Here is a 24,646-nt window from a genome sequence, read left to right as displayed (position 1 = left end):
GCGCTCACCTGTGGACTTTGGAGAGCAGGCGGAGATGCTTCGTGATCGTGGATTGCGGGGCCCTGTGCGCCCCCTGGCAGCCTTTTCCATCCGAGGATCCAGGCCCCGCCTCAGAATTTGGGTGGGGGAATGGGTGTCACTGCTTGAAGCCAGGGAATCGCTGGGGTGGGGCAGACACGCCCAGGCTCCCGCGTGGCCTGGAGCCCGCAGCCGCCGTGGGCCAGGCGTTGGCGTGCCCGCCCCATGAGCCGCTCTCTCTCCCCGCCTGTGCCCCCCAGACCCTGCTGCAGCACACACCGGAGCAGGAGGAGATGCGGGCTTTCCCGGGCCCTCTCGGCAAGTACGTGCCTGTGGGCCGGTCGTGCCGCCCGCGCGGGCCCCTCGGACGCCGTGGTGGCGGTTCACTGAGTGTGTGCTCTTTTTTCAGAGATGACACCCATAAAGTGGATGTTATTAATTTTGCACAGAACAAAGCTACAAAATGTTTGCAGAATGAACATTTAATTGACAAAGAGTCTGCAAGTCTCCTTTGGAGTTTCATTGTCCTGTTATGCAGGCAGAACGGGGTGCGTCTCTCCTTCCAGCTCGGCTCTCCTCGGCAGGGGTGGCCGGGGGATCCTCCGGCCCCGAGGAGTGGGTGGGCTTTCTGTGCTGGGCTGTGTGCGGGCTCCGTGCCACGTCCCTGGGAAGCGTCTGGTCGGTGGTTTGGGGTGAAGGGCGCACTGGGCTCGCAGCCAGCGGCCTGCCCACCTCGCTCCTGGCCCCGTGGGCAGCGGCCTTGTGCCGAGGTGGGGCGCCCGCCGGCCCGGGGCTGGGACTGCCTGTCACCCCTGCGGCGAGTTGTCCGTGTCCTGAGCGGCCGTTCTCGCCCGACCTGCAGACGGTGGTGGGCACAGACGTCGCGGAACTGTTGTTACGCGACCACAGGACCGCGTGGCTTCCTGGGAAGTCGCCCGATGAGGCCAACCTGATTGATTTCACCAACGAGGCCGTGGAGCAGGTGGAGGAGGAGGAGTCCGGGGAGGCCCAGCTCTCATTTCTCACAGACAGTCAGGCCGCCAGCAGCCTGGAGAAGGAGACGGAGAGGTTCAGGGAGCTGCTCCTCTACGGCCGGAAGAAGGTAAGTGGCGGCGGCGGCGGCCGCCGGCATCTCGGGCGAAACGCGCTCTCGGGGCCTCGTCCTGCCGAGAGTCTCGTCTGCCGAGAGTCTCGTCTGCCGAGAGTCCCGTTGTGGCTCGTTGTGGCTCAGCAGTAGTGACCCCAGCTGGCATCAACCTGAACAAGGATGCCAGGTTCGACCCCTGGCCTCGCCCAGTGGGTTGAGGAGCCGGCGTTGCTGTGAGCTGGGGTGCAGGTCGCAGACGCGGCTCGGATCTGGCGTGGCTGTGGCCGTGGTGGAGGCCGGCAGCTGCAGCTCGGATGGGACCCCTCGCCTGGGACCCTCCGTGGGCCGCGGTGCGGCCCTGAAGAGAAGGAAGAGAGAGAAGGAGCCCGGCAGCCTGTGTCGTCCCTGAAGGTGTGACCAGTGGTGCTCGTGAGCGCGGCTGGTGTTGAAGACGCGCCGTTCCGTCTTTAGTCCTCCGACAAATGAACGGGTTTGTTGCGCTCAGGCAGCGCCCCAGGGACTCGTGTGCCCCGGACAGGAGGTCGCTGTGTCCCCACGCAGTTGGGGTCTGCTCACCCTTGTTGGAGTGAGGGGCACAGCCCGGGCCAAGGCCTGTGGGCAGCAGGGTCTGTGGAGACTGGCCCGGCATTGGCACATCCTGGGTGCCTGCTTGGCTCTGACAGCAGGGTCTGGCGAGCCCTGAGGTCTTGGCACTCTTGTGTTGTGATTTTGCCCAGTAAGTGATCTTAACGTGGGCCTTCCACAGCTGACGGGAGTCGCGTCGGCTGGCAGCTGTGGTCACTGGTGATCTCCGTTCCAGAACTTCTCCTTTTTTTTTTTTTTTTTTGCCATTTCTAGGGCCACTCCCACGGCACATGGAGGTTCCCAGGCTAGGGGTCGAATCGGAGCTGTAGCTGCCAGCCTACGCCAGAGCCACAGCAACGCGGGATCCGAGCCGCGTCTGCAACCTACACCACAGCTCACGGCAACGCCGGATCCTTAACCCACTGAGCGAGGCCAGGGATCGAACCCGCAACCTCATGGTTCCTAGTCGGATTCGTTAACCACTGCGCCACGACGGGAACTCCTCCAGCACTTTTCTAAGTCACACTCCTGGTTACTTTGGACGCGGGGCGGCCCTGGCCGTGCTGAGAAGATACCCCTGGAGGCCGCGGGGCTCATTCTGGGTGGGGAGTGGAGGCCAGTGGCCTTTCTCACGGCTGGTGGGGGCTGGGGTGGCCGTCCCTGGTTCTGAGTGCCGGGCTCATCCTCCGTGCTGCTGGCAGAAGCGGGAGCCCACAGAGACCTCCTCCCGAGGGACTTTGTGACTCAGGGAAGCGGTGGACCTCTCCTCTCGGTGCCGAGCCTGGACCGTGTGTGTCTGCGGTTGAGCCCTCCCTCCCCGACGGGGCGGCCCCACACGCCGTCAGTCCCGTCTGCTCCCGCCCCCCACGTTCCGAGAACGTGGATAACCCCTGAAATGCTTTGCAGGATGCCTTAGAGTCCGCGATGAAGAGCGGCTTGTGGGGTCATGCCCTGCTGCTGGCCAGTAAGATGGACAGCCGGACACACGCCCGAGTCATGACCAGGTGTGCTGCGTGGACCGTCTCCGGGTGTCGCGTCAGCTCTGAGGTGCCCCCGGTCCCCCGTGCTCCTGTCAGAGGGCCGGGGCCCCGTCTGCACTGGGCATTTGCACGGGGCCACAGGCCCCGTGGCCTCTGGCGGTGGTGCTTGGGGACTGAATTTTTTCCAGACGTCAGGGGCATGCTTTTGAGTTGTAGGACGTCTCAGTGACTCCCCTCGCCTTCATTTTCTGTGGCTTCTGAAAACCATGTGGCGTGTCCACTGGGCTGAGTCAAGCGCCCGGCCTCCGGCCAGAGGGGCTGAGATGGGAGTGGGCTTGCGCCCTGCGCCCTGGGCCGGGCTGAGCCTGGTCTCCCCGCCTGTGTGCCCAGGTTCGCCAACAGCCTCCCGATCAACGACCCCCTGCAGACGGTCTACCAGCTGATGTCAGGGCGGATGCCGGCCGCGTCCACGGTCAGTGGCGGGGCGGGGGGGGGGGGGGGGGGTCCTGCCGCGGGCCCCAGGGCGGGCCCCAGGCCTGCCCGCGGGGTCACTCTCTGCGGTCACGGGGCCTCTGCTCCGCGGGTGAGGCTGGCTTCTGCTTTCCCTGCGCAGTGCTGTGGAGATGAGAAGTGGGGGGATTGGAGGCCCCATCTCGCCATGGTGCTGTCCAACCTGAACAACAACGTGGATGTGGAGTCCAGGACGATGGCCACCATGGGTGACACGCTGGGTGAGGCACGGCCCGGAAGGTGGCCGGGCGGGTGCTCGGGGCCACGAGGCTGTCCCTTCCGTCTGGCGCGGCCCTGGCCAACCCCAGTGACAGACACGCTCTGTGTGCCTCCAGCCTCCAAGGGTCTCCTGGACGCCGCCCACTTTTGCTACCTCATGGCCCAGGTTGGATTTGGGGTCTATACCAAGAAAACCACAAAACTTGTCTTAATCGGATCCAACCACAGGTGAGGGCCTAGCAGCGTCCGTCTTCCCTGAGGGAGGAAGTGGCCGCTCTGCTGGCTCCCCGGCCTCGGCGCGGGCGAGCAGGGCGCGCGGAATGTCAGCCCCTGCGTGACCTGCTCAGGGTCAAGGGACCCCGTCTCCTCCACAGTTTGCCGTTTTTCAAGTTTGCGACCAACGAAGCCATTCAGAGGACAGAGGCCTACGAGTACGCCCAGTCCCTGGGGACACAGGCCTGCTCCTTACCCAGCTTCCAGGTGGGTGGCGACCGCTGGGCGCCAGCTCCCAGGTGGGCCAGGGCTCTGTGCGGACCAGCTGCAGAGCCCGAGGCTGTGGTCTCTCCGAGAAAACGACGTGGCGATTTTGGAAAGCTCGAGGCGTTTGCTTTTGATACTCGAGAGCTAAAGCTGGTTGAATTGAGTTTGAACTTTGGTTCTCAACATCTTAAACGTTAAAACATTTAGGGGAGGGGGTCCCACCGTGGCGCAGCAGCAACGAATCCAACTAGGAACCGTGAGGTTGCGGCTTCGCTCCCAGGCCTCGCTCAGTGGGTTAAGGATCCGGTGTGGCTGTGGCTGTGGCGGAGGCCGGCAGCTGAAGCTCCAATTCACCCCTCGCCTGGGAACCTCCACATGCCGCAGACGCGGCCCTAAAAAGCAAAAAAACCCCAGAAGACACAAAAACATTTAGGGGAGTCCCTGTTGTGGCTGAGTAGGTTAAGACCCCAACTAGTGTCCGTTAGGACGCAGGTTCCACCCCTGGCCTCGCTCAGTGGGTTAAGGATCCGGTGTTGCTGTGGCTGTGGCAGAGGCCGGCAGTTGTAGCTCCAGTCGGACCCCTAGCCCGGGAACCTCCATATGCCACGGGTGCGGCCCTAAAAGCAAAAAAATATAAGTAGCTCCAGGCACGGGCACTGGCATTGCTGTGGGCAGCGAGGGGGCACCAGGAGAGACATGACGTGTTCAGAGCCGCGTCAGCCTGCAGGATGGCCACGGGGCGAGGCAAGGCCCGCGAGGAGGCAGTGTCGCTGACTCGGTCCGTCTGTCCGTCCGTCCGTCTGCTCAGGTGTTCAAGTTCATCTACTCCTGCCGCCTGGCCGAGATGGGGCTGGCCACGCAGGCCTTCCACTACTGCGAGGTGATCGCCGAGAGCATCCTGGCGCAGCCCCACGGACACTCCCCGGTGCTGGTCAGCCAGCTGGTCCAGGTAACGCCGGCGGCGTCGGAGCTGTGCTGAGACACCGGGGGGGGGGGGGTCAGTGGGGGCTCGGGACAGACGTCGTGACATTACCGAGACAGTGTCCCCGCGGGCAGTCAGTGTGTCGCACCTCCGCGTCTCGGGCCCGCGCGGGCACATGGCAGCCGTGTCCCGGTGACACAGGGACCCACCTCCGGGGAGCGCGTCCCCGGCACCTCAGCCTGGCAGTTCCCGCGGGGGCCCCTGCTGCCCAGCAGCCTGGCTGTGGGTCCCGCTGGGCCCTCGCTCCGTGGGACGGGGCTCCCCGCCAGGACGTTCACTTTTGAGAACGAGCTCGCGTGAGACCAGAAAGAGCTTCCGTCATGGAGGGTTTTAGACACACACAAGACGCCAACGAGGACGGGTCCCCGTCACGGCCCCAGCTTTAGCCGGGAACTCGAGGCCTAGCTCGTCTTCCCCCATGTCCCCACCTCCTCAGCCCCTCAGGCCGCGGGGCGCTCGGGGTGGTCAGTGGAGGGAAGGAGGCCGAGCGAGGCGGGCCCGCCCCCGTGGGTCGGGGTGCCCGGGCTTCAGGTGGCCGGTCCTGGGCCAGGCTCTTCCTGGGCCGTGTCACGGGAGCGCCTTTCAGAGACGCTTCCGCATCTTCCGTCTGCACCCCCAGCTTGGCTCTGCAGACCCCTTTGCTCTGGAGCAGCAGGTCCTGGAACCTTCCCGTGGGAACAGGCCTTCATCTCTCGTGTGTTTCCAGGTCGCCTCCCAGTTGCGCCTCTTTGACCCTCAGCTGAAAGAGAAGCCAGAGGAGGAGGCGCTGGCGGAACCCGCCTGGCTGGTGCGGCTGCAGCGCTTGGAGAAGCAGGCCAAGGTGCCAGCTGCTTCGCGGTGGGGCTCGACCTGCCCTCGTGCTGGGGCTGGTGGGGGAGGGAGAGGCTCTGGGGCCACCGAGGGGGGCGGGCGGGGCGCAGGGCGGCATCCGGAGGCAGGACGGCTGAGGTGTGTCTTCTGCAGGAGGGCACCGTGGCCTGGAGTCAGGACGGGGCCTTCCCGCAGCGCGGTCCCAGCTCGCCCAGCTCCGAGGCGGGGCCCTGCGATGGTCCAGCAGTCACCCAGCCAGCAGATCTGGGCACTGCCAACCCTCTGCTGGCACCCCCCGTGCCCGGTGCGGAGCACTTGAGCCAGGACGTGCGGCTGATGCCCTCCGGTGAGCCGCTCCGGGTCCTGGCCGCCCTCAGGCCGCCCCCTCTCCGGTCCCTCCCGTGCTGCGTCCTCTGGGTGTCACGGCGTCAGGGGTCGGGACGGGCCGGGGGCGGGAGGCCTCTCGGACCTGGAGGTGGAGGAGGGCAGGGGAGGCCTCAGTGCGGGCAGAGCCAGCCCCGGCTCAGAGGCTGCGGGGGGGTTGTGTCAGGGCCGCTCCGAGGCCCAGGGCCCCCCCGCCGTCCCTCAGCGAAGGAAGTCCGGCAGAAGCACCAGGCACTTGTGACCTCAGACCTGCTCTCGCTTTGTGTCCGTGCAGCTCCGCTGTTGCTCCCCGAGGGCCCGCTGGCTGTCCCCGCCAAGGGGCCAGTGTTCCCGGTGCCGCCTGCCCTGGGCCCTGCTGAGCTGGGGCCCGGCTGCGGGCCCTCGGGCTGTGCACTAGGCTTTCCAGAGCCCCCGGGACCTGACCCTGCAGCTCTGTACCCAGGGCCCGGCCAGCCGCCTGCCGCACCGTCTCTCCAGGAGGCCCGCAGCCAGGACCCAGGTGGGTCTGCCCCGGGGCCGGCCTGAGCGCAGAGCTCTTCGGGTCTGGTGTCTGAGGCGGTGGCTGCGGGAAAAGACCTCGCTCCCTTGAACGTGGGGCACAGTGCGCTAAGCGTACGCCCAGCGTTCGGGACGTGACTTGAAGATCAGTGACCCGGCTTTTTGTGGGGACGTGACGTGGGAGTGGGTGCCCAGGGCGTGGCCTCGAGGGGCCAGCCTGCAGCCCTTGAGGACGCACAGGAGGCTGTGACCCTGCTCCCGGAAAGCGGCTCCTGACCCTGGGCTGCGCGGCTGACTGTCCGCTCGGCCAGCCTGGCGTTGGCAATGAAACTGTCTTCGCACACTTGGCAGCATCTCAGCCGCGGTTTCTGAGACGTGCGGGGGTGTGGAGGGCGGGCCGTGTGTGTCTCCGGGTGCCGCCCGCTGCTCCAGGGGCCTGGCTCACACGGGTTCTCACCTCCCTCCACAGGAGGGACGCCGCAGGGGGCGCCCGGGAGAAGCACGTTTCCAGAGCTGGAAGAGGATTCTGGTGGAACGTTCGCTGCCGTGGTACTTGCCCGTGTTTAAAAAGCTTCTTGTTTTCCGTGAGCTCCCTCGCAGAAGTACTCGAATTCTTTGCTCTTGAGTGTTAAGTAGAAAAGTAGCATCTCATTTTTTTGGTCTTTTGAGGGCCACACCCGCGGCATCTGGAGGGTCTCAGGGTAGGGGTCGCATCCGAGCTGCAGCCTGCAGCCTCCACCACAGCCACAGCCACGCCAGATCCTAGCCTCGTCGGCGACCCGCACCCCAGCTCACGGCAACACCGGATCCTTAACGCACTGCGCGAGGCCAGGGATGGAACCTGCGTCCTCACGGGGGCGGGTCAGTTTCGTTTCCACTGCGCCACGGCGGGAACACCCCGCTGTGCTTCCTAAGAGGAAACATGAGTGCTTAGAACACGAAGAGCTCTTGGAAACAGGGCCAAGGGCCCGACCGTGCAAAGCTGAGCCCTCGGGATAGAAGCGCTCGCCTGCACTGAGACAGCCGTGTCGGTTTTAGCTTTTCTAGAGCAGAGGCCTTCCACGACTTTCGCCTCTTTTTCTACCATTAGATTTCTAAAATCTTCAGTGGTTTTCTTGAAATCAAGATTCGTTTTATCAGACGTGTGACCCCTCGGGGTTTGTGGGGAGAGAGGCGCTTGTCTGTGAACCACGTTCTGGAAGCTTATTTACGGATGCCCGGCCGTGGCTGCTGTTAAAGTTCTCCTCACTTGCCCTGACATAGAAGTACTGTTTCTGGGAAAGGAAAGATGAGAGCTGACGTGTGCAGGAAACAGGGCTCACCCCAGGGGTGAACGTCTTGAACGCCAGTCCTTCTGGTGAAGCGCCCGCTGCCTCGTTTCCCTCCGCTGTGCTGTGTCCGGGCTGAGGCGCCAGGGCCGCACTGCGCTGGGCGACGCTCCTGGGAGAGGACGCTTTCTGCCCCGTCGCCCCGGGGGCGCCGCTCGTGGTGCCTGAAGGGCCCCCGGCAGGTGCCTCAGGTGAGCCTGCCCCGTGTTACCTTGGCACAGGGCTCCCCGAGGCTGTCGCGGGATTCCGGGGCGTCTCCAGGCTGGGGGAGCGCCAGCGCGGGTGCCCTGCAGCCACCTCCGCCCGTGACCTCCACGCCCGAAGTGAAGAGAGCCGGCCCGGCGGCCAAGGAGCCCAGGGAGCCTAAGAAGGTAGCGCCCCGTCCCGCGGGCCAGGGCACAGCTCCCTCTGCAGCCCTCGTGCCGGAGGCCAGGAGAGGCGAGTCGGTCTGAAGGGAGGGCAGGGCGCAGGCACGCCGGCGAGGGTCTGTGCCCATGGGTCGCCCCACTGGGAGCCACCGTGCCACCTCCTGGAGGCACGGTGCCCTGGTGCCCCAGGGTGGCCTCTGCTGGCTTCTGTCCTGAGACGGCACAGGGAGGAGGGTCCTTCTCGTCCCCTTGGTGTGGTGTCGCCTGCCGGCCGTGTGCCACCATCTCACCTACCTTCTCGCGCCACGACGCCCCTTTGTTTTTCCGGTTCGGGGCTGTCGGGAGTGGGGCTCCACGAGCCTGCTGTTCTGTCTTCTGGTGGCACATCCGCCTGTTCCTCCCGGATGTGTCCCAGGCTCCCAGGATCGCCTTGGAGCATCCTGCCAGCCAGTCCTGGTGCTGGTACCGGCCGACCTCCCAGCAGCCGCACGACAGGCCCACCTGTCCCCGGGAGTCCCGAGCGGCTTGGTGCTGCCTCTTTGTGGGTTGCTTTGTGTCTCCCCCGTGAGCCTGGTGCTGAGCCCCTTCCCCTGCTCGTGCCCCCTCCCTGTCCTCCCGCGTGCGGGCCACGCCGGCTTGGCCCCGTCTCTGCCGGGAGCTGAGCCGTGGGCAGGTGTTTTTGTGTCACAGATGCACGTTCTGCGCCGTGTGGGTGTCATGAATGCCCCTTCTGGGGCGCCCTTCGCTCCAAAGGAGGCCGACGAGGAACGTGGGTCTCATCGCGAGTTCAGGGCAGCAGGCGTTTCTCTGATGGGTGGCGTCTCAGGGAAATGCAAGCTCAGTTCAAGACGAGCAGGGGTCGGGGGTGGCACTCGCCCTCCGGGGCAGCTGTGGCGGCGGACGGCCGTCACAGCACCGTCCCACCGCTGCTGCCGAGGGCTCAGAGACACGGGGCGGGCGCCTCTGAGAGAAAAGCCCGAACCCTCAGCCGGTCACCACTCGGTAGGAGGGTGGCTCCTGCTGCCTGTTGGTGTTTAGATATGGAAAGCTCCCACCAGCAGATCATGGCTCTGATGGGTTTTTGGGGGGTGGGTTTGGCCGTCCTGTGGCGCGTGGCGTTCCCGGGCCAGGGATCAGATCCGAGCCGCAGCTGTGACCTACACCGCAGCCGGATCGATGTCGGATCCTTAACCCACTGTGCCGGGCTGGGGATCGAACCCCATCCCGTTGTGCCACAGGGGAACGCCTCCCGTTTCTTTAGTTGTGGTGAGACAGACGTGAAGTGTGCCCTTGTGACTGGGGCCCAGTGCCTGGGTCCGTGGCTCTAGGGTCCCTCACGGGCCGTGCCGCCCGTCTCGGGGGCTCTCACTGGCCCAGCCTGCAGCTCTGCCTGCCCGACATGCCTCGCACCACTGGGCGCCCTGGGTCGCACCCTCTCGGGCTGTGCACGCGTGGAGTCCGACAGGCCCGGCCTTTCCGCGCCGGGCTCCCTGCTCAGCGCTGTCCTCAAGGCCGCTCCCCCGGTTTCACGTGCAGAGCGGCGAATCCTGGTTCTCCCGCTGGCTGCCGGTGAAGAAGAGGACGGAGGCGTACTTGCCCGATGACAAGAACAAGTCGGTGAGTCCCGAGGGTGGCGTGTCTGCCAGCCTGTCTGCGTGCGGCGCCTCGGCCGGGACCGCAGCCGAGCCCGTGCCCGAGGTGAGCGGGCTTGGACTCGGAGCGGCCGCCTGCTGACCTCCCTTCTCCTTTGTGCCCCCCGTGCCAGATCGTCTGGGATGAGAAGAGGAACCGGTGGGTGGACGTCAACGAGCCGGAGGAGGAGGTGAGCCCGCCGGGCGCACGCCTCTGCCCCCCGCCCAGACCTGCCGGGCCGGCCCCGCTCCTCAGAGGCCCGGTCACCCGCGTCCCCGCGGGCTTTGGGTCCGCGGGCACATTTCTGAAGCGGTCCCTCCCTCTGCAGAAGAAGCCTCCGCCCCCGCCTCCCACGGCGCTTCCCAAGGCTGCGCAGGCCGCCCACGCCGCTCCCGGAGGGCCCCCCAGGGCCTCTGTGAACGTGTTCTCTAGAAAAGCAGGTAATGAGATCCAACCGGGAACTCGGCGCCTTTGGCCAGTGGCCGCAGTGTGCGTGCTTGTCACGTGGCAGAGCAGGTGCCGCTTTGGGGAGGCCGAGCCTAGGGGATGCTGGTACCCAGGGCTCTGAAACGCTCCTGGCAGGCCGCCCGGTGCTAGCGGGCTGCGGGGTGGAGTGGCTCCGAGCTGGCAGAAGGGCACCGCTGATGGGAGGTGGAGCCCCTGACCCGGGCAGAACCTCTCCTGAAAGGAAGACGAGCCGGTGGAGGCGGCGGGAGTGCCAGCCTGACCCGCTCCCTCTCCTGTCGCAGCCGGAACCCGAGCGCGCTACGTGGACGTCCTGAACCCCGGGGGGCCCCAGCGGAGCGAGCCGGCCCTGGCTCCCGCTGAGCTCTTCGCTCCTCTCGCCCCGCTCCCGATGCCCGCGCACCTGTTGGGACCAAACCCAGGTAGGGGCCCAGGAGCAGCGTGTTTGGCGGGCCTGGGCCCTGGGCTCGTGCGCACTTGCAGAGAGCCTCTGGTCTCGGGCTTCCCGCAGGCAGCGCGGCCCGGCTGAGGGCCGAGCCCCGGGTTCGCCCTGCTCGTGGGTGGGGGGTGTCCCTCTGCCTCCGGGGACAGCTCTTCTCAGGCTGTTGCCAGGGAGGCCCTGCGCTGGTCAGCACGGCAGCCTCCCTCACTGTCCCCTCCACAGAAGCAGAGGAGGCGCCGCCCGCAGGGGGGACCAGCAGGGAAGGGCCGTTGCCAGCGGGGGCCCCCGCCACCCCAGAGCCGGCCTCGGAACCCAAGGTGAGCGGGCGGCAGCCGGAGGGAGGGCACGGCACGGGTCTGCCTCCCTCGCCCAAGCGTCCGCCCAGCTCTGAGCGCGTGCAGATTCACGTTCACGTGTGCGCGGAGCGCCGCGCCTCCTCCAGCGCGTGGTCCGGGTAGTCTGTCCACAGCCGGGGCGCGTCGTGGGGTCACGTCGTCTTGCTGGAGGCAGACGGTGGAGGGAGGTGTTCTGAGTGATCGAGACGTGTTCGTGAAGCGCAGCCGCTCGGAGTCTGGTCTCTGAGGTTGGGGGGTTCGGCCCTGGGTCTCCGTTAGTGAAAGCTGCTTCGACGTGGGGACGCCCTTAACTGCCCCGCGCCTCAGGGTCCTGCTCTGTGCGCGGGAGGAGAGCAGCAGGTGCAGGATGCCGCGGGGCCCACAGGAGGCCCTCGGAAGGGACGCGCCTTCTGCTGGGGGCCGCGGGACGCACGGCTGCGCCCCCGTCTGCAGAACCCCTCTCCCCGCGGCCTCGGGGGAGCGCGCGGGGGCGAGACCCTCCACACCCGCGGGAGGCGCCGAGTCCCTGGGCCGCTGCCGGTTGCTGCCTTCCTGATTCTTCCCGGCAGGTGTCAAGCTCTGCAGCTCTGCTCCCGGGCCCGGCACCCCCACCCTCTGGAGCGGACGGTCCCCAGGGAGGAGAGGTAACGGGCGCCCGCGTGAGCCTGTGGCCAGGTCGGGGCTGAGGAAGCCCGCTTTTACCGTCCCGGTGGCTTCTTCCTTTAGAACGGAGCATGGGTAGGACAGAGCCGGTTCAGAAGCGTTTTAGAACTCGGCAGGTGCTGTACTCCCTAAGGAAACTCCCGCTGTTTCTGCAGAGCGAGTGGGAGCAAGCAGCGGGGGGTGGGGCGCGCTCCCCGGCTCCCCTGTGGCGTCCGCTTCCGGTCCCGGGTCCCGGGTCCGCGTTTCGCAGGTGTCGCGAGGCCAGGCTGCTTAGGCTCAGGCCCGACAGGCCCCCCTCCCTCCGCCAGTGGGTGCTTCTTCGTGGAAGCTGCGTTGGCACTGGAGCGCTAAGCTGCCTCTGGCTCTTTCCCGGTCAACTGCGCTGCGTCTCGCGGCCTCGTGAGGCTCTCCGGGATGAAACCGCTGGCCTGGAGCCGTGACGCGCATGTCGGTCTTGACTTGTCTGTGTCTGTGTGTGTTCTTGCTGTTTTGTAGCTTTCACGCTGTAGCTCCCTGAGCTCGTTGTCACGGGAAGTAAGCCAGCATCTTAACCAGGTACCTGTGGCTGGCCGTGAGCGCTGGCCGTGGCCTTGCGCTGGTTGTCTGTCCTTCTTTGAGACCGCTGTGCCGGCTGGTCACCGTGCACGTGTCGTTGCCTGCCTCTCCACGCGCCCCTCACACCCGGGCAGCGGTGCTCCTCCCCTGGGTGCCCTCCGAGGCTGGCGTCCCAGCCAGACCCGCTGATGGTCAGTGGGAATGACGCGACTTGGGCGTGGCGAGGGTTTCTGTTGGCTGATCCAGCACGAGAAGGTTGGCTCTAGGCCGGGCAGAGTGGCAGTGGCCGCTGCCCCGCGGTCCAGCTGGGTGGGAAACAAAGGAGCATCCAGGCTTCTCCGTGTGCCGGGGACTAGGCTTTGCTCGTTGGTTCGGCAGAAGGGCCTCCCGGGGCCTTCTGTTTGCCAGGTGGGACTTAGACGCGGGCCCTGGTGGAGCCGTGCGGTGAGCTCCCTGCTCGCTTACTGCTCAGATGGGCGCTGCCTGCATGTCCTGGTCCCCGCGTGGCCTGCGTGCTGCTTTGGTTCTTGCTTTTCGTGTGAGCCGTTGAGTGGTTAAGTCCTGTGTTGCACCGAGTGCCTCCCACCTGCTTCTGAGGCGTCTGTTAGTGTCTGAGACCCCCGTTCAGAGGAGGATCTGTATCTGCCAGTGAGACGGCAGCTCTGTGTGCGCCTGTCGCTGAGAAAGCTCTCCCTGCCCCTCAGGCTCCCGGCGACCTCGCCCCTGCGGGCGGCCCCCCCGGGGCAGCAGTGCCCTTCTACAACCCGGCTCAGTTCGCCCACGTGAGTGCCCTTGCTCTCCGCCTTTCCCGTGCCCCCTTCCTGCTGGCTCCGGCCCGCCGGTCCCTGCTGACGTGGCCTGGGGCGGTCTGGCTCCCTCCCCGGGCTGGCCTTGCCCCCCGCCCCCTGGTCGCTCCTGCCCTTCGCCGGGGAAGGTCCTGCGTGGCTCCTTCTTGCCCCGGCTCCTGCCTGTGGAGCACTGGCTGGCAGCCCCCGGGCAGATCACGGCTTTCAGAGTGGGGAAAGCTCCCCTGGGCCCCGGCCAGTCCCGAGGAGACCCTGCCCGCCTCCCTGCCTGGTGTGGCCTGGCCGCCTCCCTCTCGGCCAGGGGCTTCGCGGCCAGGCGGGGCCGGGCCTGCCCCAGCGCACCCGCCCGTCAGCGTCCCCCAGCTGCCACCTGCCACCTGCCGTTCCTCTCACGTCATTGGAGCTGATGTCTTTACAGCAACCTTCGACTTTCAGCTCAGGATTCTCGAGGGAGGGCAAACGTGGGTGTTGCGTCTGCTGCCTGTCCCTCCAGCAGGCCAGGCCACGGTCCTTCCTGGTCACCTGCCTGACACGGCTGCGGGGAGGGCCAGGGTCTGCTGCTGGCAGCCAGTTAGCACGGGCCCGCAGACACCGAGCAAGATCCACCCTGTGTCCCGGCTCGTCCCCTAGGCCCGCTGACCCTCACCGAGGGCACAGGTGTGCTGAGGTTGGTTCTGCCCTGTCGTTTCAGGCCTCGGCCGCCTCGGGAAGTTCACGGACCGGAAGGATTAGCCAGAGGAAGTACCCGGCGCTGAGCTAGGCCCGTCGCTGCTCTGGACTGGCATCCGGAGCCCTGAGGGGGTGACGGCCCACCAGGAGCTCAGGCCGATGGCCTGCGACCTCCCCTCTGCCCCCACTGGACGTGGCCGGCGGTCAGAAATCCCCTCGTGTCTCTTCCCCGCCGGTCTCTGTGAAGACGGGCAGCGCTCCTGCCTCAGCTTGAAGATGCTGGATGAAGAGGGACTCTGACATGGGGTCTTTGACCTAAAGGAGTGACACGAGGCCCCAGCCCCTTGGTCGCCTGAAGGTGTTACCACCAGGGACCCCGAGGCCTCTTGGCCGCAGGGGGCTCTGCTGTTCGGTAACTAAGGCACCTCTCACAACCTAACAGCGAGTTAGTGCCAGGCAACCCCAGGGGCCTTGAAGGGGTTGGAAGGAAACGGTGAAGCTTCGACTCAAGAGAAAGGCAGATGCCCGCTTGGCGCCCAGAGGCGGTTTGCTCCCTGCCTCACCACTCTTGAGCCTGGAAGCCGCTGTGGGTTAACTCAGCAACAGTTCCGTTGGGTTTTGAGAGAGGCCCTGGCTACCGAAGCCCTTGTCTCCTGTGGCAAAGCCGTGTCCAGCTCTGCCTAGTCTCGTGAGGGCTCCCGCACCCGGAGGACGGGGCCTGCCGTCCAAGGCGGTGGGGCCAGTGCGGAAGAGGGCCCCGGAGTCTTGACCCACACTGACCCGTCAGCCGACGGTACAGCCGTGGCTCGTGGGTTGGGTTGGCCTTCCGAGCGGTGAGCTGCGGGTCGACCCGCTCTCTGCAGACGGGCCCTGCCGAGTTTCCTCCGGGCTGGTTTCCGCAGTACCAGCCAGTGGGCTTCCTCCCGCCCGGGCACCTCGCCGAAGGAGTGGGCAACAGCGCCAAGAAAGCGGCTAAAAGGACCTCTCTTCGGAACCTCTGGTGTCTCTGCCCTGCGTTCTTCTCACACTGAGACCTTCCGTGGCTGACGTGCCGGCTCAGCCCCGTGAAACCGCGAGGGAGACTCCCAGGGCCTCCCCGCTCCCCGGCTTCACCGACTGTTCCCAAGACTCTTCACGTTCACATTAAGCCTAAAGGGACTGAGAAGGATTTACATATTTGTAAGAACCATCAGGAAGTAATCTCTGCAGACCGCGGGGGATGCGGCTGGCCGGTATTTTCATCCACGTGTGGGGCTCCTGTGCACGTGGGGTCTGCACAAGCCCTTCGGGTTCGCCTGATCCCGAGGAAAGACCCACAACGGTTTCCAGAATGTTTCACGGGGTGTCCCCTTGGGAGAGGGCCGACCTGTAGACGGGCCGTCGGGAGTCGCAGTCTCCTGTCCGCTGCGATTCCTGGGACCCGAGACCCGCCTGGCGCCGTTGGCTTCCTGGGCAGCCCACCCATTGTTCTCCGTGTTGACTGCCAGCGACTTTTGATTCAAGACGCTTCCTCCTAGGCGGGAGCTGCTATTTTTCCTAAATGCAAATTGTTAAATAAAATATTTTGCGCTCTCAAGCCCTTTCACCTGTGTCGCTTTGTTTACTGGAAACCCAAGGGCCTCCCGAACCCAGGTCACCGTTAGGGGCGCCCGGGCCTCCCCTGCACTTGGATCAGCTGGCGGAGAAGGGGCGCCTCTCCCATGGGTGGTGGGCGGGCTGGACGCCAAGACCCATCTTGACGGCAGTGGGACGTGGGGAACCACAGTCCCACCTGTTGCAAAGCCTCCCCACCCTGCGCCTGTCGCTGGCGAGACCCGCGGGGCGGGGGCGGGGCCCGCGGAGGGAAGGCGGCGCAGCTGCCCCTGGTGCCCGCCGGGGGCGCTCTCGGTCCTCGGGTGGCGCGGCTGGGTCCTCCGGCCGCCAGGGGCCGCTGCGGGCGCCGGAGTCCGGGCCGCGCTGCCCGCCGGTTGCCGGGGAGCGGCCGCCGAGGCCCGCGGGGCCGGGGAACCGGCGGCGCGCGCGGAGAGGTGGGGACGCGGGGCGCGGTGACTCGGGGGCGCGAGGGCGGGCGCGGGGCTCGCGCGCACCACCACCCCCCCGCCCCACGGCGGACCCGCGACGGTCGTTGCCCTGGGGCGCGCCGCCGGCCGGGCTGACTGCGGGTCCTGCGGCGGGGGCCTTGGCAGCAGGGGCCGCAGAGCTGCTGGTGTCGCCCGCTCTCGGGCGGGGTCTGCGGGCCGAGCGATGGTGGCGGGCGCGCAGGTGGGCGAGGCCGGGGCGGCAGGGACCCCGGGCAGGCGGCGCCCACGCCCCGGAGCGGGAATTCGTGGCCGGCACCCCGCGAGGGCAGCAGCCCCGGGGGCAGGAGGGTGGCCTCCCGCCGTCCTCGGACGCTCGGCGGTCGCCCCTCCTAGGGGGAGGAGGCAGACCTGAATGCCTCGGTGCTTGTCCCTGCCACTCTCGCCGACCTGCCGACTCTGTCACCCTGCACCAGGGGCTCTTAGGAACGTTGAATGGCTGCAGGGCCACGGCGGGGAAGGCTAACAGCACCGTTTTCCCTTAGGTACTTGAGGGGACTCCAGACGGGCAGGGCTCCCAGCCATGCAGCCACTGGCCCTGCTCACGCTGGGTCCCCTCGGGCCTGAAGGGGAGCCGCGGCCACGGCTGACCATGCATCCCTGACACCAGACATCTGGACGTCGCCAGCAGCCCAGGAGGAACCATCTCCGGGGGGCGTCTGGGCTGCCGCCGTCCACGAGGGCTGGTCCCTGGACTATGCCGTCCAAGTGGGCGAGCCGGGGGCACTCGGAGGTCGCCCCCCAGCAGCCGATCACCGCCCAGGAGCCTGAAGGCAGAATGCTCAAGGGGCAGCTTCCAAACACGGATGAAGAGCTTGCCCCCCATCCGGGGTCCCCGGCCCCGCCCACTGCCCCCCGCCTGGGGCCCGAGAAGAGCCCAGTGCTCCCTCTGGACACTGCGGCCCCCGTCAGCAGTAAGGAGGACGACCCGCAGGCCAAGGCAAGACCCTTCACCCCAAAGCCGCCTACCAGGCCCAGGCTGGAGCGAGCGCTGTCCCTGGACGAGAAGAGCTGGAGGAAGAGGCGTTTCCGAACCAGCCGGGAGGACCTGGCCGCGCGGAACGGGGCCAGCCCCTCCGGGGGCTCCCTGCCGGACAAGGCCCCTGAGACCCCCGCCCACGGCGGCTCCCCGCCCTGCCTGAGCACCTCCCTGCAGGAAATCCCCACAGCCCGCGGGGCCCTGGGCGGCGGAGGCCCCTCCACATGGGGGAGCTGCCTCTCCGGGATGGTCAGCACTTCCCTGGACCTCCTGCACCGCGACGGGGCCGCGGCCAGGAGCAGCCCCCGGCTGGCCAGTGTGCTTCCCGCACGCCCGCTGCCCGCCATGGACCACAGCGTCGCCTCCGAGTCCCTGCGGACGGCGCACAAGGTGGACTCGGACCACGCCGACTACAAGCTCCGCCTGCAGGCCAGGCTGTTCCGGGCCCACAGCAGCCTGGGCCCCGGCCGGCCCCCCAGCCCCCTGGCCTGTGACGACGGCTCCCTTCACTCGGCCAGGTCCACCTTCAGCCTCCTGGCACCCATCCGCGCCCAGGACGTCCGCAGCAGGTAGGCGGCCCCCATGGCCTCGGCGTCAGCCTTCACGAGCTCCGTGAGCACCCAGGAAGGTGGCCCAGCAGGCAGGCCCCTCTGCCGAGCCCCGCGTCCAGCCCCTCCCCAGCTTTTCCGTGGCTCAGCCCCGCGGGCTCCTGTTCAACAGAGTTCAGGGATTCAGGGCCCCTCTGCGCGCCGTGCTGGCTCGCGTTCCTTCCTGTTTCGTCACCGGCTGGGACAGGTCGGCCCAGCGCTCCAAGAGGGCTGGTGGGGCCGCACTCAGCCAGGAGCTGTGGTGCCCTGTGCCCTCCTCCAGGCCTGAGAGCTGGACTGGGCGGAGGGCCCTTGGTGACTGCGGCCCCGCTGCCCCTGGGCTCTGCAGGGCCCACCCCGCAGGAGAGGCTGTCTCTGCTCTCGGGAGCACCCTGCGATTTCTCAGCATTCCGGGACCCAGTTGGCACCCACCCCTGCGGGCCGGGGGGTGGGGGGGCTGTGTCTCGGAGGACGCCAGGCTCGGGGTCTTACGGGGCTTTCATAGTGTATCCGTGTTGACTTTATAGCTGGGAGAGCGTGGAGGCCGCCCCTCTGCTGGGCTCCCATGAGCCCGAGTCCTGGGGGTTCGCCAGGACGCGGTGGCGGGTGGCCTCAGATGCTTCTGATCCCGCCCGCCCAGACCCACCTCCTCCCCTCCCAACCCGCGCCCCCGGGAGCTGGGTCCTGGGGCCACCGGAGGTGCCCTCGCTCCCCCTGGCCCGGCCGCTGATGGTGTTCGCGCCGTTCCCGTTCCCGTGGAGCCTCGCCCAGGCCAGGCCAACCCAGAGGGCAGAGTTTGGGAGCGGAGGAAGGTTTATGGGGGGCCATGCAAGGAGCCGGGTGGCTTGTGCCCCCCACATTCCGACCTCCCCAAACCAAAGTGGTAGAACATTTAAAGAGCCCAGTGAGGAAGGGGTGCGGCCAGCGAGCGGTCATCTCGGGCTCAGCTCTAAAAGCCAGGCGGATGGTCCCTCTCCAGCCCTGGACTGAGGGCCTCTGTCCCCCACGCTTCTCGGGACCAGTGACCCCCCCCCCCCGCCCCGGGGAGGCAGGTCTGTCGTGGAGCCAAGCAGGCTCAGGGGACCAGGCAGGCACACCCGGTGTGGCTGCCGCCTGGCTCCCTACCCCTGATCCGTCCGCCTGAGCACGCTGCTGGGAACGGGGTCCCGAAGGGCCTCCCGGAGGAGCGCGGCCGACACCGCAGTCGAGAAGCGGCGGAGGCCCCCACGGGCGAACACACTGCCGGAGGTGAGGCCACCCCGCCGCCGCCTCCCCAGCCAGCTCCGCGCTCCCCGGGCGGGCGGGCAGCTGCGCCCCGTCCCCTTGCCAAGGGCTGCCCTCGGGCTGCTGGGGGGCAGTGGCCAGGGCGGCGCCCGGTTCCGTGCAGCCCGCCGCCAGAGAGCGGGCTTCATGTGGCGCAAACCAGGGCAGTCCTGGGAAGGTTTTATGACACGTGAGCGTGACAGGGAGCTCAGGTCTCAGTGTCCCCAAACCAACCCTGGCCGTCTGCACATGGCCATCGGCAGATGAGTGGTGACGGGCTGACAGCCAAGCTGCTTCTGGAGGGAGCAGCTCAGGGGCAGCGCTCTGGGCGGGGGGGGGGGGGGGGGGGGGGTTCGGAGCCGGGGCTTTGCTGCCCCTGTTAGGGCGTCTGCACCTCCGGCGGGGCAGTTCCCAGACCACGGATCGAACCTGCACCACAGCCGTGACAGCGCCGGGTCCTGAGCCAGCAGGGACCTTGGCAGCGGACATTGGTGAACCTTTAGTCTGCGTTCTTCTGTGAACACCTTCGAGCGGATTGAACCAGCGGGCGCCATCTGCACGGGAGTCACGAGAGCGTTTGTGCTCTCGGGGCCGGACTGCGAGGCGGAGGCCAGGGTCCCCGGAAAGGGCCCCGTCCCCTCCGGGTCTGCTTAGCCGTCCGGAAGCCCACCTCCAGCTCTGCGGCCCTTTCAGGGCGTTGCCTTCACAGGTTCGGCAGAAACCCAAAATGCCCTCCAGGACGGTGCTGGACAGCCGTCGGAGGTGCTGGTGTTTGTAGAGCCGCAAAGCCGGCGCTTTCTCCAGAGAGCGGGGACCGAGGCGCTGGGCTCTGTGGTGACCAGCAGGGTCCTTGGGAGCTCCCAGCTCTGGAGGGCGGCTCCCAACGTCCAGAAGGTGGTCCTGCACCTGGCCCCCCGCCCGTGCCTCTCCTCGGACCCCCCGTTCCGACGGTCCCTGTCTCCGCAGGAGCTACCTGGAGGGGAGCCTCCTGGCCAGCGGGGCCCTGATGGGGGCGGACGAGCTGGCCCGGTACTTCCCAGACCGGACCGTGGCGCTCTTCGTGGCCACGTGGAACATGCAGGGCCAGAAGGTGAGCAGCCGCCCCGTCCCCCGGCCGCCGCAGGAATCTCTGGCCGGTTCTCTGCTAGGGTCTCCGGGCTCCCGCCTCACCCCCAGAGGAGCCTCCTGCCTAGAGCCCACCCTCCCCCGGCCGGCGGCCGGCACTGGGGCTGCTTGGTGCACGTAGCCTGCATCTTTGCACACACGCTACCTTTTACATGTGCACTGTACGCTTTTGCACACACACCGTATCTTTTCGCACACACACTGTCTCTTTGCACACACACTGTTTCTTTTACACGTGCACTGTATCTTTGTGCACACGCTGTCTTTTCACACATACACTGTCTTCCTGCACTATATTGTATCTTTTCGCACACACACTGTCTTTGCACACACACCATACCTTCCGAGGTTTAGATTCCCAGCTCATTTGGGAGGAGGGGGCAGAGACGTCCCTGGAGGCCTCGCCCCTCCACGCACAGCCTCCGGCTGGTGGTCCCCATCGCAGGACCTGGCTGTTACAGTCGCCCTGGGCCACCCCTGTGTGTGTCCGTTGGGGCCTGGCAGATGTGGGGACTCCTGTCCACTGCTGGGCAGCACAGGCTGGCGTCTGCACCCCCGTCCATGTCTGTTTCCCGTCGTGTGTCCCACGCAGCCAGGGGCTCCATTCTCCGTCCCTCCACACCCTCTGGGGCCCTGCCTGTGAGCTGGGCCGCTCGGGGCTCCGGGGGTCTTTGATGATGAGACAAGCGTCCTGACTGCTCGAGGGACCGAAGGCAGCCAGGCTGGGGGTTGTCGCGCTGATGTCTGGGGAAGCCCGTTGGATGCTGTGCGCATCTCTCTGGGGTTCTCTGTCCCCTGCCAGGGGCATGCCCTGACTCTGAGGCCGGATGTAGGCTTCTAGACCGGGGGTGGCCCTAACGCCCCCTCCCCCGGAGGAAGGAAGTGATTGTCGCCGCCAGTGGGGGTCTTGGGCACTTCCTGAGTGCCCTCTGGGGGGTGTTGACTGTGGGAGAATCAAAGTGGCTGCTTCCCAGGCTGACAACGGGTGACAGGCCAGGGGACAAAACAGGGCAGGGCAGCGTCAGGACCAGGTCTGGCCGATGTCACCAGAGCCCCACACAACAGTGACCTGAGCAAGACGGACGTGAAGGCAGATGCCCAGGCTGGTGGCTCTGCCGTCCTCTGGGAGTCACCCTGGGCCCAGAAGGGCAGAGCAGGCAGCAGGTGGTAGTTGTGGAGTAAAGGGCGCCCACTTCCCGCCCAGGGCTGCCGCGGGGGCAGGCCAGGCTCAGGCCAGAGGCAGCTGGTGGGCCCCCGGCGGGGGAGGGTGCCGGTGGGGGAGGAGGGGGTGCAGCGTGGGGGAGGGGCGTGGGGGGAGGAGGGGCCCAGACCCGGCGGTGACAGACTGGGAGGTGGAGGGGACAGCCTGCCCAGGCCAGGGGCTCCCTCTGTGGCCTCGGTCCCCCCGCCTCAGGAGATGGCACGGGTCCCCAGGCAGCAGGAGCCCCGTTCTGGGCCTCTTGGGGCCCTGCCAGGCGCTGCTCTTCCGCAGGAGCTGCCCCCGAACCTGGACGAGCTCCTGCTGCCGGCCGAGGCAGACTATGCCCAGGACCTGTACGTCGTGGGAGTCCAGGAGGGCTGCTCCGACAGGTAGGGCCTCCCGCCCCGGCCCTTCCAGCGTCTCCCGCTCGCCAGTCCACCTAGGGAACAGCGGCACTAGGTGGGCCTCTGGGGCCAAAGCTGCTGCGGCCCGAGGCCCCTGCGTGGGGGGACACGGGCCGCGGCCAAGCGTGGGCTGAACCAGGAACCGCTTTCTGCTCGAACTGGCCACGAGGTTTAACGTGATGGGCTTGACCCTCCTGTAAGTAGGCAGCCGCCCTAAGTGACAGGGAGGGTGGCGCAACCCCCCTCCTGGGTCCGCAGCGGCCTGGGGGTGTTGGCCCGTCACCCAGTGAGGGCAGCAGGGGCCGGTGAGGAGCCCCCTTCGCCAGGGTGGGAGCCACCCGCCCGCCGCAGCTCGGGAGGCCCCGGGAGAACGGGGCCGCGTGTGGCCGGAGACGCCCAAGGAGGCGGTGCTCGCGGGGTCTCTGGGCCCGGGTCCGACGGCGTCCTCCCCGCAGGCGGGAGTGGGAGACGCGCCTGCAGGAGACGCTGGGCCCGCACTACGTCATGCTGCACTCGGCGGCGCACGGCGCGCTCTACCTGTCCGTGCTCATCCGCAGGGACCTCATCTGGTTCTGCTCAGGTGGGCGCCTCCCCGGGGGCGGACCCGGGGCGGGGGGCGGGGCTCGGCCCGCCCCGCCCACTCAGCGCCGCCCTCCCCGCGCAGAGGTGGAGAGCGCCACGGTGACCACGCGCATCGTGTCGCAAATCAAGACCAAGGGGGCCCTGGGCGTGAGCTTCACCTTCTTCGGCACCTCTTTCCTCTTCATCACGTCCCACTTCACCTGTGAGTCCCGCGCGGGGGCCCCAGCCCCGGCCTGCCGCTCGCACCTCTCCCCCGACGGCCGCCTCCCCGCAGGCGGTGGCCTGAGCGCGGAAGGCAGGTCTGCCTGGAGGAGGAGGCCTGGGCGCCCGCTCAGCACGCTCCCGGCGGGGCGACCCCGGCGTGGATGGCGGGGCTCGAGCATGCTGGAGGGGGGGGGGGGCTTTGCCCGACGCTGAGTTCCTGGGCTCGGAATCCTGCCTCTGGAGCGGCCCCCACCCGCGCTGTCCTTGCAGCCGGCGACGGGAAGGTGGGTGAGAGGCTGACGGACTACAGCAAGACCATCCAGGGCCTCGCCCTGCCCAGGACCGTGCCGGACACCAGCCCCTACCGCTCGGACGCAGGTGAGCGGCGGCCTGGGGCCCCTCGGGGGCTTCGCCTGCCTTGGCTCTGGGAAGTCGCTCCGTGACGGAAGCAAGGCCTGGCGCCTGCCCCCACCCCGTCGTCACAAGCTGGGCTCACGGGCCCCAGGGCCCCTCGCCCCGCCCTCCCGTGGTGGGGGGGACGCAGCCGCTGCTGCAGAGGCTGGCGGCGCGGGTGGGGGGTGCTGGGCTCACACACGTGCCCGCGTGCCCCAGCGGACGTCACCACCCGCTTCGACGGGGTGTTCTGGTTCGGAGACTTCAACTTCCGCCTGAGCGGCGGGCGGGCGGCCGTGGAGGCCATGCTGAAGCGGGAGGCGGGCGCCAGCGTGCGGGCCCTGCTGCAGCACGACCAGCTCGCCAGGGAGATGAGCAGAGGTGAGGCCGGGGGGAGGGCGGCCCCCCGGGGGTCGGGGCGCCCGGCGGCGCTCTGAGGCGCGGCGGCTCTGCCTGTCCCAGGGTCCGTCTTCAAGGGCTTCCAGGAGCCGGACATCCACTTCCTGCCGTCGTACAAGTTCGACGTCGGCAAGGACTCGTATGACACCACCTCCAAGCAGAGGGTCCCGTCCTACACGGTGAGGCCTCCGCGGGAGGGCTGCGCGCCGCTGGGGAGCAGCCGAGGCCAAGGCCGCCCGGTCACGCCCTTCCCGTGGACCCCCTTCCTGCAGGACCGGGTCCTGTACAGAAGCCGCCACAGGGACGACATCTGTCCGCTCAAGTACTCCTGCTGCCCGGGCATCAGGACGTCAGACCACCGCCCCGTGTACGGCCTGTTCCGGGTGAAAGTGAGGCCGGGCAGAGACAAGTCAGTACCCGCCTCGCGCCCTCACCCCCGGGCCCTGGGCCCTGGGCAGGGGTGGTGGCCTGGGAGCGGGGCCTGGCCCCACGCGGAGACGGCAGCCCTTGGTCGCCAGGCGAGGGACACGCCAGCCCGCCAGTGCCCCGGAACAGCCAGGGGACAGAGGGGTTACCCTGGAGCCCACGTGCCGCTGCCCTCCCCCCGCAGCATCCCGCTGGCCGCCGGCAAGTTCGACCGGGAGCTCTACCTGCTGGGGATCAAGAGGCGGATTTCCAAAGAGACCCAGAGACAGCAGGCGCTGAAGAGCCAGCACGCCAGCGCCGTCTGCACCGTCTCCTGAGGGAGCCGCGTGGGGACTTGTCGCCGCCGGCGGAGGGGCCTGGGAGACGGCGGGGCTGCCCTCCGGGCGTCCGGCTCTGGGGTGCTGACCGCCTGCTGCTGCTGGCCGTCCCGCTCCCCACGGAGCTTCCCTCTCGGGGCGGACCGGGCCAGCGACCCCGGCCTCGAGCCGCTCCCGGGCTCCAAAGCCGGCAGAGGGACCTGCGCTCCCGCCCACCCGCCTGCCAGGCGCCCTGGCCGCCTTTACTGTTTCGCCCAGCCCTGCGGCCTCCCAGCAGCCCCGCCAACCCACCCGAGCACAGGGGCTCCGGCCGGGGTCAGGTGCTGGGACCAAATGAACGGAGGCCGGGACCAGGAGGGGCTGGCGGTTCGAGGCCCCCAACCACCCGCGCCTGGTCTTGGTGGCTTCAGACCGTGGCTTAGTAACACCAGGGACGGGGGGCGTTAGTTGTGAGCACCTTCCGGTCTGAGAGTCCACCGGAAGCGGGGGCACCACCGGGTGGCCCAGGCCAGCCCTTCACCCTGGAGTTCTTTTTCCTAAAGGGCTCAGAGCCCGGTATCGCTTTGTCTTACCCCACCTCTTGAAAAACACAAACCAAAACAAAAAAAACGGCTTTCATTGGGGGAAAATCTAGGGGCATTCGATCCAGTCTCTTAAATTATTTATTTTTCCATATTTATATTTTTAAATAAATGCATCTATTGAATCTTAAACACGTTCTGGCCAAAGATTTGAGCCCTAGAAAGGAACCGCCTGCACGCACTGTCTTACAATTGCTCTTGTGAGACGGGCCGGCGCCGAGGCCGGAAGTCTGCTGTCACCCGGTCCCCTCTGCGGCCTGCGCCTCCACCCCGCCCCGGGCCCTGCCCCCC

The 24,646-nt window shown here is 67.6% G+C and overlaps 2 protein-coding genes across 12 annotated transcripts in view; both read left to right on the top strand.

The window, feature by feature from the left end:
• The window catches only part of SEC16A (SEC16 homolog A, endoplasmic reticulum export factor), a 32,289-nt gene extending 16,897 nt beyond the window's left edge, over nt 1-15,392 (top strand). For 5 of the 11 annotated variants that reach the window (XM_047768949.1, XM_047768950.1, XM_047768952.1 and 2 more), the window contains exons 8-28: nt 279-340; nt 428-566; nt 881-1,120; nt 2,597-2,694; nt 3,061-3,142; nt 3,284-3,401; nt 3,516-3,627; nt 3,774-3,879; nt 4,688-4,828; nt 5,568-5,681; nt 5,825-6,017; nt 6,330-6,554; nt 7,023-7,102; nt 8,103-8,252; nt 9,786-9,866; nt 10,015-10,071; nt 10,210-10,321; nt 10,631-10,768; nt 11,011-11,105; nt 11,693-11,767; nt 12,282-13,123. In XM_047768949.1, the coding sequence (XP_047624905.1) occupies nt 279-340; nt 428-566; nt 881-1,120; nt 2,597-2,694; nt 3,061-3,142; nt 3,284-3,401; nt 3,516-3,627; nt 3,774-3,879; nt 4,688-4,828; nt 5,568-5,681; nt 5,825-6,017; nt 6,330-6,554; nt 7,023-7,102; nt 8,103-8,252; nt 9,786-9,866; nt 10,015-10,071; nt 10,210-10,321; nt 10,631-10,768; nt 11,011-11,105; nt 11,693-11,767; nt 12,282-12,530 (2,667 nt within the window). In that variant the 3' untranslated portion in view covers nt 12,531-13,123. Of the gene's footprint in view, nt 1-278; nt 341-427; nt 567-880; nt 1,121-2,596; nt 2,695-3,060; nt 3,143-3,283; nt 3,402-3,515; nt 3,628-3,773; nt 3,880-4,687; nt 4,829-5,567; nt 5,682-5,824; nt 6,018-6,329; nt 6,555-7,022; nt 7,103-8,102; nt 8,253-9,785; nt 9,867-10,014; nt 10,072-10,209; nt 10,322-10,630; nt 10,769-11,010; nt 11,106-11,692; nt 11,768-12,281; nt 13,124-13,838 lie in introns of those variants that run through there. The other 6 variants (XM_047768954.1, XM_047768957.1, XM_047768956.1 and 3 more) reach the window with 6 other exon arrangements.
• Nucleotides 15,393-15,783: 391 nt separating this feature from the next.
• Nucleotides 15,784-24,487, top strand: INPP5E (inositol polyphosphate-5-phosphatase E). The gene is made up of 11 exons (XM_047768940.1): nt 15,784-15,843; nt 16,380-17,442; nt 19,690-19,813; nt 21,341-21,438; nt 21,909-22,033; nt 22,118-22,237; nt 22,510-22,617; nt 22,852-23,013; nt 23,095-23,210; nt 23,304-23,440; nt 23,642-24,487. The coding sequence occupies exons 2-11, from the start codon at nt 16,592-16,594 to the stop codon at nt 23,772-23,774; spliced, it is 1,974 nt and encodes a 657-aa protein (XP_047624896.1). The 5' UTR covers nt 15,784-15,843; nt 16,380-16,591; the 3' UTR covers nt 23,775-24,487.
• Nucleotides 24,488-24,646: the final 159 nt, after the last annotated feature.

Source organism: Phacochoerus africanus, chromosome 2, assembly GCF_016906955.1.
Source record: "Phacochoerus africanus isolate WHEZ1 chromosome 2, ROS_Pafr_v1, whole genome shotgun sequence".
NCBI lineage: Eukaryota > Metazoa > Chordata > Mammalia > Artiodactyla > Suidae > Phacochoerus > Phacochoerus africanus.
This window is presented reverse-complemented; position numbering and strand designations above follow the sequence as displayed.